The sequence below is a fragment of the Colletotrichum chrysophilum genome, assembly GCF_026319265.1.
Source record: "Colletotrichum chrysophilum strain AFK26 chromosome Unknown scaffold_106, whole genome shotgun sequence".
NCBI lineage: Eukaryota > Fungi > Ascomycota > Sordariomycetes > Glomerellales > Glomerellaceae > Colletotrichum > Colletotrichum chrysophilum.
This window is the reverse complement of record NW_026517393.1, coordinates 95260-109443: the sequence shown is the minus strand read 5'-3', so window position 1 is coordinate 109443 and position 14184 is coordinate 95260. Positions and strand designations below refer to the sequence as shown.

General features: G+C 50.5%; 4 protein-coding genes across 4 annotated transcripts; 3 read left to right on the top strand and 1 right to left on the bottom strand.

Annotated features, from left to right (window-relative positions):
- Window positions 1-249: 249 nt before the first annotated feature.
- On the top strand, window positions 250-1210 carry COL26b_010196 (uncharacterized protein; the record flags this gene model as incomplete). Its single annotated transcript, XM_053182903.1, has 3 exons — window positions 250-284; window positions 368-628; window positions 691-1210. 3 exons carry the CDS (start codon window positions 250-252, stop codon window positions 1208-1210), a joined length of 816 nt encoding a protein of 271 aa, XP_053033172.1.
- Window positions 1211-1302: 92 nt separating this feature from the next.
- Window positions 1303-1881, bottom strand: COL26b_010195 (uncharacterized protein; the record flags this gene model as incomplete). Its single annotated transcript, XM_053182902.1, has 3 exons — window positions 1303-1320; window positions 1621-1695; window positions 1762-1881. The coding sequence occupies 3 exons, from the start codon at window positions 1879-1881 to the stop codon at window positions 1303-1305; spliced, it is 213 nt and encodes a 70-aa protein (XP_053033171.1).
- Window positions 1882-6704: 4823 nt separating this feature from the next.
- Window positions 6705-7947, top strand: COL26b_010194 (uncharacterized protein; the record flags this gene model as incomplete). Its single annotated transcript, XM_053182901.1, has 3 exons — window positions 6705-6732; window positions 6806-7116; window positions 7207-7947. 3 exons carry the CDS (start codon window positions 6705-6707, stop codon window positions 7945-7947), a joined length of 1080 nt encoding a protein of 359 aa, XP_053033170.1.
- Window positions 7948-9250: 1303 nt separating this feature from the next.
- COL26b_010193 (uncharacterized protein) lies at window positions 9251-10468 on the top strand (the record flags this gene model as incomplete). Its single annotated transcript, XM_053182900.1, has 3 exons — window positions 9251-9397; window positions 9445-10182; window positions 10232-10468. 3 exons carry the CDS (start codon window positions 9251-9253, stop codon window positions 10466-10468), a joined length of 1122 nt encoding a protein of 373 aa, XP_053033169.1.
- Window positions 10469-14184: the final 3716 nt, after the last annotated feature.

Here is a 14184-nt window from a genome sequence, read left to right as displayed (position 1 = left end):
AAGGAATCCTACAGGATCAACCACCATCACGAGAATATTTTGCCCCGCGACAGGCAGCCAACTTTGGATCTTTGTTTGTCTATTGCGTCCAGGCTATCCTCTGTTGCAGTGCGATTGCCGTTTCTGAGCTCGTTGGACAAGCCATCGACCGCCGCTAGTGTCATTCAACCGCCGTCGGTCGCATCGCCAAACCCGTGCTCGACCCAAGCAACCGCTTTTTGACCTGCAACCGCGAGGAATTGCGAAGCCATGGTGCCAAATATTCTCCCAAACTGGGCCAGAATGTGAGTCACGCATTCCGTTGACCGCTCGTCGCAACATCGAGACCTCCCACTTTGCACCCAGGACGAATGCTGACTTCTCCCAGAGCCTTGAGCATCGCAACCATCGCGTCGTACCTTCCCCAGTACCACCGCATCCTCGAACAGGGCCACTGCGACGGTCTGTCATTGTACTACGTCCTCTGCAACCTCATCAGCGCCACGGAGCAGCTCACCCTCGGATTCTTTCTCAACGTCAACGACACGGGCAGACTTCGGGGCGATGCCTTTGTCAACGACCCCGTAACAGCAGGCGACTGGCTCAACTTCATCCAGCTCGTCGTTGTCTGGCTGTGCTCCCTTTCTCTGTAAGCAGACTTCCAAGCATCCCTTGCTTCTTGGAGACGTCAGGTAACTAACATGTGGGCAGACTGCTTCTAAGCCTCCGTTACTCGGCATCAAACGCCGGCCGTCAAGCGACGAGGCACAGCGTCGGCGCCATCTACGTGGTTTTCATCCTGATTTCCCTCGTCCCGGCCATCTTCGACGCCATCTTCCCGGACTCGCGCTCCGAACCGAGGAACTGGGGTCGCGACCTCTTTATCATGGGGCATTACCTCATCCTGCTCCCCGTGTCGAGCATACTAGTCCTCGCTTCTGCCATCCCGCAAGCTCGAGAGATACAGCGCCAGTCAAGCCCTGGGGCTATCAGTGTACCAGGCTTCGCCACGCATACCGTTGTCTTCGCGGCATTGGCAATCTCGTGGATGGTCCGCGTCAGGTATCCTCCGTACTCGCCCTCCTATGACGGATGGTACCGTCTGGTTGGGTGGCCAGTGGTCAACAGCGGTCTGTTTTCTATCGTCCAGGGCATGCTTCTGTGGACTACCCAAATGAGATCAGCACCAAACCATAGGGATACGGAGACGCAACCTTTGCTGTCAGGATAGAATCGTGATGCCAACAAGAGCACTTGGGCGAGAATGGGAGTAGGAGGTAATTTTTGTTGTATTCAGCTACTAATTATCGATACTCGACATCATTACTCGGCCTCAAAGCACTTTCCCCTTGTTCAGCCAGTTCCCTTCCATCCTGCGTTCGGTACGGAAGCCTTTTGTTTCTAAGATGCCAGCCACGTTGTCGTGCCTTCCCACGAACCTCTCCATGCATTCCAATATTCTTGCCAAGGCCCCATGTAGACGGCCAGCCAGGTCTGATGGGAGATTCTGGTCGCTCACCAGCAATGCGCCTGGTGACGAACACGTGCCTCTCTGCAGCGCGCACCATCTTTTGAACACTAGTGATTTCGCAAGTCAGGATAGGGAATCTCGCAAGGAAGTGGTTCGAAGGGTCCACATACCGGTTTCCTGCAGTCGATTCTGCGCTCTCCGTGCTTCTGGTTGAGTACACACTGGTTCGGGCCTTTGAGGCATTTCTGGCAGTCGGTGTCAGCGGTCACTTCGGCTGTGTGTGTGTCAAGGCGGCTGAGGGTATCACTTACGCCGTAGTGCTTGTTTCCACCAATGCCGGCAGCCATCGCTGCGTCGGTGTCGGTGACGGCAGCCGCGTTAGCGCCCAGGCCGAGGAGGATGGTGGCGGCGATGAGAGTAGGGAACTTCATTTTTCGTTGGCGTTGAGACGATTTTGTGTGGTTTGGGCTGTCAAAAGATTGCGTGGAGTGCCGGGACAGATGCCTACTTGAATGTAATGTTGTTTGGTTGGAGTTGTCCAAAGATGGAGTGAGGTGCCGGGACGGACGGCTACTTAAATGTTCTCTGGTTGGCAGTCAACGTAATATTTCGCACCTGCTGCTGTCGGTCTTGCCCTCCTCGTCTTTCACTAACAAACTGATGAAATCTCTAGATAAGCAAGAGCATCTAGCCCGAGAGGCAGGAGCATATACCTGCACCTGCTCCAGCAAGCACCAGACGTAGCGCTGGAATGGCAGTAGTACTTGCCATTGACAGAGGATGCAGCCTACGTAAGGCAAGTACCTGCCTACCTTAGTACCTTAACTTACCGAGATGCCTTCATGCCTCCATGTGGAAAGTACAGTGCCAGGCAGGCAGGTCGTGAATGAGGAGGTTTGAGGAAGTCGCAGGTGACATGAAGTTGCCTCGACAAAGGCTGACACCAGGATGACACTGTTCTCAAGGTTGACTTCGGCCATAAGCGCCCCTTACTCATCTTAATAATTCACATGGAATTCACATGGAATCCCATCTTCTCGCTTTCACTCCGACGGTGTGCAAAGTTCCGGGACAAAAAGGTCATGTCCGGGCGTCATTGATGTGGACCTGACGGTTCACGACATCAAATCAGGCACAATATAAATGTGGACTTGCAAAAAATGGAAAAGGCCACCATTTTGGCAATATCTACATGGTGCTTCTGCTATCACCTAACAACGTCTCCGGCCTGTAAGCCTTGGTGATAGTTCAGTCACACAACTCGGGTGAAGCCCTTTCATACACAAATCGCTAACAGCTACGACATGTATGCGAGCGTCGCATGGAGACGAATTCTCGGTATAGAGCTATTAACTACACGATGTTCACTTCTCTTCTTAGTCTTTCGGTGACTACGTATCGAATTTTTCTGCCAACGACCTCGCAGCTTGTGGCCCTTCAGAATATTGCAACTATCCGTCGTTGATATCAATATCTCACCTCGCTAGTCCAGTCTCGTGTCGATCAGTGTCTCTTACTCGTCTTTCTGCACCTCTTTCCCATAACACAGACGCGTTTCGAAGAATTCCATCAACGCTGATGTAAGGAGATAGATCGCTCCCATCCGTATGTTCCAACCCGGAATTTTGTGATCTTTAGCGTCTTGCCATGAAAGCTAGCCACCTTGCGCGAAGGAAATATGCGTAATCGGTAACTGAAGGTCCCGCCAGCCTGCCACGAAAGATGAGCACTGTTCTCATTCACCGTGTAAAGGAGGCGGCCAGCGTTGTCCAGGTGCGGGCGATTGGCTCCGAAACACCAAAGTTCGAGCCGTCGCAGTTGTTGCATTCTCTGGGCGACCTCTGCCATATAATCCAGTTCAGCTTGGGCATTGTACGCAAAGTCTCTCAGCCGTGTTGATGTCACGGAGAGGGACTTGAGGTTCGGCCACCGTGGAAAATTACCACCCAAGATATTTTCAACGGGATCCGAAAATTGGAGGGTCTCCAAGTTCTGGCTGACTTTGACAATTGACGAAGAACACGGATAGAACCAATCGTATCTTCGATCATATGGGTTATAGCCGCTCGAGGCCATGTTTCTCACAGTAAGCGACTTCAACCCCCAAGTTAAAAAATTGAATTCCTCCTCGAACATCGACGGGTTCCTGATTTCGCGCCTATCAGATCCGTACTCGATATCCCACAAATCTGTCGACATTGTCGAGCAAATCATCGCCGGGAGTCCTCTAAGCGAGCAGCAACGACATCTATCGACGATGTATTCCAGGTGTCGAATAAACCACACGCAGTCGATGGTCTTCCCCTGCAGATCTGCGAGCTTGCTTCCGTGGTGTATCAGATGATGGCCGCATGATCGCTTCTCGTGGATCTCAAGATGGACATATATTTGGTCGCGTCTCCAGCCACGTATCGCGTTGAAGGTGCCGTCGATGACATCCGCAAAGGCAGCGCCGAGTTGCATTTGGCGCCTCGGGCCATCCGTGACGATGGTGAAACTTGACGGATCAAAGTCTATGACAATGCTCAGCTTTTTGAGGTCCTGTATCCTTGGACCGCGGATGATGTCGGCGAGTGTTGATGGAGTCGTTTTGCCTGACAAAATGTTGGCGGTTGTCACGTAAAGCGTGACTTCCTCGAATAGGATAGGCTCGATACGGTGTTGCCATGGTCGACAGAACGTGGTGTATGGGGCTAAGCGTTCAGGTTTCAGGGCAAGGAGATATTCCAGGATTTGGAGTCTCAACTCACTGGGAAGCAATCCCCACATTTTGACGATTTGGTGATGATCTCCGAAGCGGAAAGAGTCTGGTTCTTTGGTGGGACTATTTTTGTTATAGTAGAGGTTGACAGCTTTTTGCTTTTCCTAGCAACAGCAAATTTCTACAGCAAATTTCTACAATCCAAATCATGGATGGCCGTCTGCACGGACATACCGTGACCTCTCACACTGCCTAGGTAAGGTACGCAGACATTTCTACAACCTTGACGGATGTTGCCAAAGGCCATCTTGGCCGGTATTGCCAACTAAGGTGCGCAAGAAGCTGACGGCAGGATAGCTAACTAACAATGTCATGAGAAGGCCTGCAAGGGCATTGCTAAACTCAGGCGCGTCAAGATACAAATCCACAATCAAGACAGTGTCGCCGTATGCTATGCATCTATTTTTACGCATGAAGATCAACGGCTTCAGGCTTTGTCAAATATGCTATTGATATTTCCGCCGCCTCTGTCGACAAGTTGTGTCTCCTGGCAACCTTTGGAGATGATGGTCTCCAAAGAAGCCGCTTTTGGGTTCCTCCTGATGGAAGTGGAATTTGAAGGGGGCCCGTATTCTGCAACTCATGTAACATGGCATTTGCAGTTTGAGAGGCATGACGTCGACGGATGCCATTTTCTGATCGGGATCTGTCGCGGACGAAAGGTTTGTGAGGATTCTTGTTTAGACCAATGTTCCACCAGTTCCCTCCCCGCTTAGCTTCCGTTAGGTGCAACATCCGATACTTTTCAGGGTGTATCAGTCTTTCATGTTTTGGGGTGTGAGTTTTAGGGATCGATCATATCAGATAATTGTGGGATTTCGTGGTTTCGGGTAACGCATTCAACCACTTCCGAGCCGTTGACGACCGGAAGATGAGCGAGAAACTACCGCATGCCACGTTGCAGGTCCCCTCGCCACTGCGCGCTAAACTGCCTCTTTTGTTATGTCGTCAATTGAGCAGACTACCGTCCAGACATTGGTAGGCATGGTCGTTCGGGATGCGCACCAGAGGCGATGGTGCAAGCCTGGGATAAAAAGGAATGCCATGGAGCTTAAGCTCCTCTTTTTGTTGACAGGTCAGGAGTGTCAGTGTGCGACATCAACATATGGTAGAACGTGTTGTCCTACTTTCTCGGTCGGTCAATAATGATGTCAGCGTCATCGCCGTAGATTTTCACCAGCGAACTCTCGGATCTGGGGATCGCAGCCGGACCGCTCGGGCGGACTGCTACCATGTACAACTTTTGGGGCTTGAGCGACTGTCTGACAACGACGTTTCGTTTAACCATCGATAACCTACGCCATTCGTTGTTCCTTGGGTTAGCGCAGTTATCTCCACGTCTCCCGTGTCGCGGGAGATGTTCGGAAAGAGATATTCCCGGAGGCGGAGTACAGAACCAATGACTTCGGAAACGTTGAAGATGTGTTGAAAGTATGGAACATTCATGACGTGAGTGGGGTGAGAGCACACTAGCCACAGACAGCTTGCAAGGCTAGTCGAGAGAAACAACTGTGCAACAACAGCCACTCTTGTGCAGATGACTACCGAGAGGCTGAAGACGGCAAAGGCTTGTGATTGAGTATGAGCCTCGGTCCGTACACTACGATGACGATGAAAAGTAGGTATATGCAGTAATCGTCTACGATTGGAAGTGGAATGCCCTACCCCTCACGAAAGCAATGAAGTTGATGTTGCACATAGTCCTGTCATGTGGTTAGTCTTCTAGCATTCACATTGGACGATATTGGCACCACTCTAATGTTTTGTTTCCAATCGAGATGCGCCTTGGACCGTCGGGGGTGAGTATGAAATACCTCGTCCAAGCCATCGTCGGTGCAACAAATGTGTTGGCACATTGGGAAGATAAGTGTTTCCTGTATATTATTAGATTTGTTAGCAGAGCAGTACAAGAATCATGAATAGCATTGGTATGAGCCTCTGCAAAGGGCATCATAAAATTATTGATGATTCTTAGTGTTAACATTGGAAAGGTGAGAATATCGGAAGCAAGATCTTGAACACAGGCCTCGGGCTTCAACTGCTATAATAAATGTCTCATAACTTTGCCAAAGTCTTCCCATCGTCCCGATTCAATTTCCCAATCACTTCTTTCCTCGTCACCACTGCAGAGTCATAAACCCTCCTTAGACTCATTCACACAGCCAACAATTCTTTCATCTCTGCATCATGAAGAATCCAGTCCACATGAACGGAAAGAAATCCAATTACAGCCTTCTATACAAACACTTTGAAAAGAATCCTGCTCTGGTAATTACTTCGGGAAAGGGCATCTACCTCGAAACCGAAGATGGTCGCAAAATACTCGACGCCACTTCTGGGGCTGCTGTCTCGTGTCTTGGGTTCGACAATCAGCAAGTGAAGCTGGCGGTTATTGAACAACTTTTGAATATCCCCTATTGCCATCCTGGTTTCTACCAGACGAAAGTAGCGGAAGAACTTGCCTCGCTGTTAGTTCAATCGACACATGGGCACATGGGTAAGGCAATTCTGTGCGGATCTGGTAAGTATTTCTAAATGCCTCGAGGTTTATCTTAGCACCCTTTTCGACAGACTTTGATTAGCTTGCATTCTAGGATCTGAGGCAATGGAAGTCACGATGAAGCTAGCCAAGACCCATTTCACGCATCTGGCCACCCCCGAGCCCGAACGTACGAGATTCATCGCGAGAGTCCGATCTTACCATGGTGCGACCCTGGGCTCGCTGGCACTTGGAGACTGGAAACCTCGGAAGGATCCTTTCAACTCTATAGTCCCCAAAATCACGACGCATGTCTCGGCCTGTAGCACCTATCGCGGGCTGCGGCATGGGGAGACAGAAGAAGCTTATGTCGAAAGACTTGCTCAGGAGCTGGACGACGAGTTCCAAAGAGTCGGTCCAGAAAAGGTTTGTGCCTTCGTGGCTGAAACAGTTGGAGGAAGTGTGAGTCTCCGTCACTTTGCCTGTGCTGCTCCGCAAGACTGACTGGAACGTTAGGCGAGTGGTTGCGCAATTCCGGTTCCCGGCTACTTCAGAGCGATGAAGGCTGTTTGCCAAAAGTACGGTGCGCTTCTGATTCTCGACGAGATCATGTGCGGTATGGGGCGCACCGGATCTCTACATGCATGGGAGCAGGAAGGAGTAGCTCCAGACATCCAGGCCGTGGGGAAAGGCCTGGGCGCTGGATATGGTGCGATCTCGGCTGTTCTGGTCAACTCTGACCTTGTCAGCTCGTTCAAGAGGGCTGGAAAGCCCTTTCCACACGGTCAAGCATACATGGCCTATCCATTGGCCGTGGCCGCGGCCCTGAAAACGCAGCAGATTATCCGGGAGCACAACCTCGCCAGTAATGTGGCAAAAGTGGGGAAGTATCTCGAACAACAGCTCAAAGACCGGATTCTTCCTCTCCCGTTTGTAGGAGATGTGCGTGGCCGTGGGCTATTTTGGGCTGTTGAATTCGTTTCGGAAAAGACGACAAAAGCTCCATTCCCTCCCAACCTGGATGTCAACAACCTACTCCACGCCAAAGGTCTCCAGCCTGGATACGACATCTCCCTATTCCATGCCGGTGGAACATATGACGGCTATGCCGGGGACCACTTCCTCATCTGTCCACCCTACATCGTGACTGAGAGCGATATTGATGAGATAATCAACCGCACCATCCGAGTTATCGAGGATACCTTTACGGACCTCAGTCAGACTCTGTTATGGGAGAAGCTTCCACTGAAGCCTTGAAGATGTTGACCGACTGTTGAACTTGACCTAAAGAGGAGGAACTAACCGGAAAGCTGGGTGGGCAGGCTGCATAGGTGAATGAAAGGTGGCAAGCTTGATTGACTATGAGTTGAAAAATACTCTGACGAAGCAAGGAATAAAGCAAGGTTTTCTATGCGATTCAATTTGCGGGGAGATCCTACACGAATGTACAAGTTTATCATTCTTCAGCACACGGCTTCCAAATATCCATTACTTTAATGTGCCTGTTCAATGAACCTGGTCAAGCTAAAGCTCTTATGAACGGACCTAATGAGTTAAATATCTGGTATGTTCAGCTTAAGTACGCCCCGAGCTCTCCACACACTCGAGATGGAATGTCTCAGAGGTAGGTAGCCGATTTGGAGCCGGTGTCTTGCCGTTAGTAATGAATTTGAGCGAGGTGCGCGTGCTGAATCCACGGTGAGAAAGATTGCGAATGCCTTTCGTAAGGGGGACTGGGACGTTTGAATGCTGATGCAGCGCTAAGCGCGCCGGGGCCTTGGATGAGGAGGTGATACTCGGCAGCTTCCCGAGACATCCACGGTCAGCTGTTATCAACGGAATCAAGAGGATGCTCGAGATTGTGGTTGGGAGATCTGCAGGTACGGATGTTGTGTACCCAATGAGGTGGTCCTGTGTAGCCAAGAGCGTGAGTTTCTTGGCCCGGGCTTCCGAGCGCTTGGAATGATCTGCCATCTACGTTGGGTTCCCCGCCGTCTTAACTTCGCGACGCATTCGATTGATTATGTGCAAGATTTGCTATTATGAACTTTCAGTAATCTCTGCCCTCTTCACTCGGAACTACGAATGATTTGGCTTACGGATAAACACTTGCCTGTTTTTATGTTTTGAACAAACATCATGTTGCTCGCCAACGTCGGGCACTTTTTCTGAGGTGCCAAGACTGATTGTATTCGGAAGGTGACTTTTAGCCAAGGACGAAATCGCGCGGGGAGATGGTTACGGTGAGGGGTTCGGGCAACCACCAAGTCTTACATGCAGCTCAGAGTACGAATATCCCAGCCGCCAAGCGAACGTCCATTACAGACGATCGATAGATTGAATTGAGTTTTAGGGCTTTTGACCACCGCATGGCTCACACGGATGTAAGCTCATCAGGGTTCAGGCTGGGCTTGAGTGGATATTTCTACCTTTCATCCTCCTCCCACTTTCATTTCCTGGGCCAGATCATCGACCAAAGCTGCGACGGCATCATCTGAAGTAACAGCCGCCCGACGTCGTCCATTCTGAATCTCGTTCTCCGCTCAACGCGGTCGTCACAATGCGCGTTACAATCTTTCTTGCGGGTCTCGCTGCCTCTACTGCGGCAGAGTCCATTGCGCGCGATGCCTCCAAGCTCTTCACCTTGGAGACCGCGCCCGGCGAAACGGTCACTGTCACAGAAGAGGAGAAGTGGGAGATGATGGACGTACGTAGCCGCATGTCTCTCTGACATGTCTTTATTGACACTTCCAGAAACGCATCCACTTCTTCGACATCACGGAATGGCCTGACGCCCCTGCGGCATCAACTAAAGATTTCAGATTGGCGGCGGCTCTCCCGTTCCCGACTGAAATGAACCAGACAAGCCACGTCAACGCGCTCATCCCCAAGCTCGACAAGTCGCGCATGCAAGCCCATCTGGAGCGTTTCTCGGCCTTCCACAACAGATATTACCTCTCTCGCACAGGCGTCGAGTCTGCCGAGTGGCTGTTTGGCCAGATCTCCGCCATCGTTGATGCCGCGGGACATCCTACCGCCAATGTCCGTTACGTGAGACATACTGCTTGGTCGCAGCCCAGCATCATTGTCACGATCCCTGGCCAGAACCAACGGACCGTTGTAGTTGGCGCCCATCTGGACTCCGTGATATCTGGGGATAGAGGTGCAGGACGTGCACCCGGAGCCGATGACAACGGATCCGGCAGCGTGATGATTCTCGAGGTGCTGAGAGTCGCCTTGACGGATCCAAGGATCGCGGCGGGAGAGTTGCTGAACACCGTTGAGTTCCACTGGTATGGCGCCGAGGAGGCCGGACTACTTGGTAGCCAGGACATTTTTACGCAGTACAATGCAAGCCGCCGTCAGGTTGTCGCCATGCTCAACCAGGACATGGTCGGATACGTTGGCCGAGATGGGGTCGAGAGATTCGGTGTCGTCACGGACTGGGTTGATCTTGATCAGGTCGCGTTCATGAAACGGGTGATTGATACGGTAAGTCTGTCGACTAGACTTGTGGTGACGAAGGACTAATGGTATGCAGTACACCGACATCCCGTATGAGGAGACCGTCTGCGGATATGCTTGCTCTGATCATGCGTCGGCCAACCGCAACGGATATCCTTCATCGTTCATCTTTGAGGCGCCTTTTGGAAACCACAACCCATACATTCATACCCCCAACGATACGATTGAGCATGTTTCCTTCGATCACGCACTCCAGCATGCGAAGATGACAACGGGATTCGTCTTCGAGTTGGCGTATTGGCCCTTTGCATGAGCCATCTTGCACAACGAACAGCTGGTCACAGAACTTGAAATTCAACCGATGAAAACAAAACCTAGCTTAATTACACCTAGCTGACCTTATATGAGAGGCACAACATGTTCCCAAAGACCCGACTCGAGTATCTTGGTACTATCTGAGGCGGTTCGAAAGAGAAAGGCTACCATTAGACATCGATAAATGATAACATCGTCGACATCCCTTGTGTTCTGGTCTCTATGGGCATGATCTTGGTCCCAAGAAGACCAATCGCTCTTTGAAGCAGAATTTTGAACCAAAATTGCTCGCAGTCTATCCAACAGTTGATACAAACCGGCAACGTCAGAGCCTTCTTCGAAATCAAACCCTGTAAGGTGTTTCAAATGGCGTCCATGTTGCCTTGCTTTCTCAGCAAATAGGTGTAGATGAAGGAGTTTCTCATTGCCGCTGGCGATCTCCGGCCCGGGACTGACTACGTCATGATTATCTTCCCTGTCATATGCTGGGTTCAGAGCCTCGTAGATGTTCTCACCCAGGTTGAAGCTCTTCAGTAGGTTTGCAAGTGCTTGTAGGGTCTTTGAGTGCCTACAACGAGCCGTGTCATGTCTGCAATGTGGCTGGTTTGCAGTGTGTGTCGTAGCCTGGCCAGAGTCGTGCCCATCAAAGGGGCAACAGCTGGAATTGGTGACAGGGCCACAATCTTGGACATTATTGACCATTTCCTCAGCGTGCAGTAAGAGCAATGTCGTGCTGCATAGTACCACAGCGCGGAACTCGACATCATCCCTTCCACTGTCTTGAAGCCATTTGTCGACGTCCTTCATTTGCTGAAGAACTACCCATCGCAAAGCCTTCTGTAATCCAATTGGGAACCTGAAGAACCATTGTCTAAGCTTTTGCGGGCTGTGAAGTAACTTGAGACACAATTGAAGAACCAAAAGATAGCCTTTGATGGGTTCCTTGGACTCCAAGTCAGCAGCTTGTAGTGCTGCGGAGGCTTCAGCTTTGATCTTCTCAGCCAAAGCTGTTTCTTCGGCAGCTCTTTGTGCCTTAAGCATAGCATGGCGTTGATTTCTTCCTTGAACCAATTTTGCTGTCATTCTGGCCGCTTCCTCTGCTTTGTGCTTGTTCTTGGTGATTTGTTCGGCTTTACGATACTCAAGGTTTCTTGCTTCTTTGACACGTAGCTTCTTATCATCAAAAGCCCATTGTACTACCCGTGCAATTCTGGCGAGCTCCCCAGGACTGTCTGCAATTGTTCTATCAGGGATGCTGAAATTGAACCAAACGAAGTGGCTCCATGATGGGGGATCGCTGGACAGTCGCCACTGTGAGAGTTTCAATTCCTTCGCCTCACTCAGTAGTACCTTTGGCCAGTAACTTCCATTGAGTGCAAGAGCTGTTAAATCATGGTCCCTCCCCAGGGTGGAGTTGGGGAATATGGCAGGAGGGTGGTCCGGTGTGCCAGCTAGAAAGAGACTGACGACTGGCAATTTGCCGCTTGGAATGACATTTCGACCTTGTGGAAAGGAGTCCTGTTTGTTGAAATGTCTATTCGCAACTTTCTGCATGTGAGTTGAAATGATCTTGCGTTCGAAATGCGATGGTCGAAGCAAGTTCAGACCATATCGTACTTGCGATCCATGGACAGTGGTAGTGGTGTAAATGGGACCATACTCGGACTCATCCCGAGCTAGCAGAAGTCCACCTGCTGTGTATATAATTCCGTTTCCGTTCAGCAATGCCATGCGAATAGCCTTGAGATCTGAAGTCGCTGTTCTCTTATCCTTCCTCTCGTGTCGTGAATAGGCGCCAACGACGCCGAGTATGGGGTGTTGACGAAAGTCGAACTGAAATCCTCGGCCAACAATGGTAGGATATCTTGAAGATTCATCCACGGCTCCAAAACTGACCCCTGTCGTCGCGAGGAGCGATACAATAATTCCCAGCTCTGCGTACGCTGGCGCTGCCACAATATCATCTGGGAGGTAATCGGCTGTAACTCAACGGAGGCCGTTGCCCATGTCTACCAGGTTTAGCTCAACCCGGTCCAGGCCAATTTCCGCGAAGAGGCCAATCCAAGCAGCCGCAGAGGTGTCCTCGGAGACGGAACGGAACCAACTCCTGGCTCGTGTGGTTGAATAAGCCAGATCGCTATAGGAAGTCCAGCGTTGGTTTCCTGAACCTAGTGGAGTCTGTAGTGTCGATAAAGATGAGGATTTCCGGTAAGTTGTTCCAGTGCTGTCGCTCCATATCCTTTGAATGTTTTGCCACCAGTGCACCTGGGTGAGGTCAGTTTAATATGCTCTTTTTTTCTTATAATTCCTCTCCGTCTCTGTATTACCTGTGTCAAGGCATCAGCTTCGCCTGTTTCGCCTTTACTCATCGTTTCCACGCTACCGTCTAACGTCCTACTGTCTGGATCCATCCCCTCAAAGATTGATTGTCGGGCCATGACGTGCTCTAGCAGAGTTCCTGTTCGCAATATCGGAGTCCGTGCTGTTACTTCGAAGCCCATTTCCGACCAACTCCATCCCTTCTTGGTCTTCCGAGACCACCTTCCAATGGCTCGTTCATTGGTCTTTCGTCGCCCTTTCGCAGCCGCAAAAACAGCCTGCAGGATCATGGTAACGGCGAACACAGTGGCAAGCACACCGACGGGAACTGTGAACCAGAACGTGATTGGATCCCAGTTAGTTTGGGCATCTTCCTCTCGGTGCTGCTCGTTCAGAAACTGCAGCAAAGTCCGCAGGAGACAGTCGGTCGAGTTGCTGTCCTCAGGGCAGCTAAAGCCGTCGGGAATCATCGCGCAGGAGGAGTATGGTGAGACAATTTGACTCCGTGCATGTATTCCTGCTTAGAGTCGTTCGGTTTGTCATGCCATGAAGTCCGACCCTCCAAGACAACCTCCTGTCATTGCTCAGTTTTGGGATGGAGATGAGTGAGTGGGGGTGACTATGAAGACGATGCTTACGACAGAACCGGTTGATTTGGCCACGGATACTGCGGTTGTTCTGTTTTTAATTTCCCTCAAATTTCTATCGGGAGCCTTGCGGAGGCCACCACAAAGTCGTCATATGATAGCAACTGCGGACTACTAGCGAGCTGTCAGACCCGCTGAGAGGTGAAACCAACCAATGGCGATCTGGGAATACAGTCCAGATTCTGAATCACCATTGCTTTTTCTACAGCTGCCTGCAATTGGGTGGCCCGAAAAGGGAAATCGTGGGGAAGCACAAAATCAGGCAACGCATCATGCAGGGGTAACTCGCTATCTATCACTACATGTACGCTGATCAAGAAGGATTCGGAGCTGAGTTACCAAATCAGCTTTTTCCCGCAAGTTTGCATCTATTAGCGTGTCAAACTCCGTCAGATTCTCCGGCATACATGAATGTTTTCCCAGAAATTTCAGCAGGAACGCCTCATCGGTAAATCGTGTTCTGCAGGCTTTCAATTATGCACTGGTCCAACAGCGCGCTAGCTTGAAATCTTGATCTCTGGACTCATCCTAAAGCTTCTTCTTCTCTTTTTTCGCCGTCTATGAGAGTCTTGTACTAGTCTAGTGACAAGATGGGGTATGCAACGATCTCTCCGTCAGCGCCTCCACAAGGGCAATCAAAGCAATTTTGACCCCCATACTTGTTAACTTGGCTCTTTTTTTTAGTGTTTTTAATTACTTGGCTAACTTGCAAATAAAACAAATCAATCACTATATAAAATGACGTCAT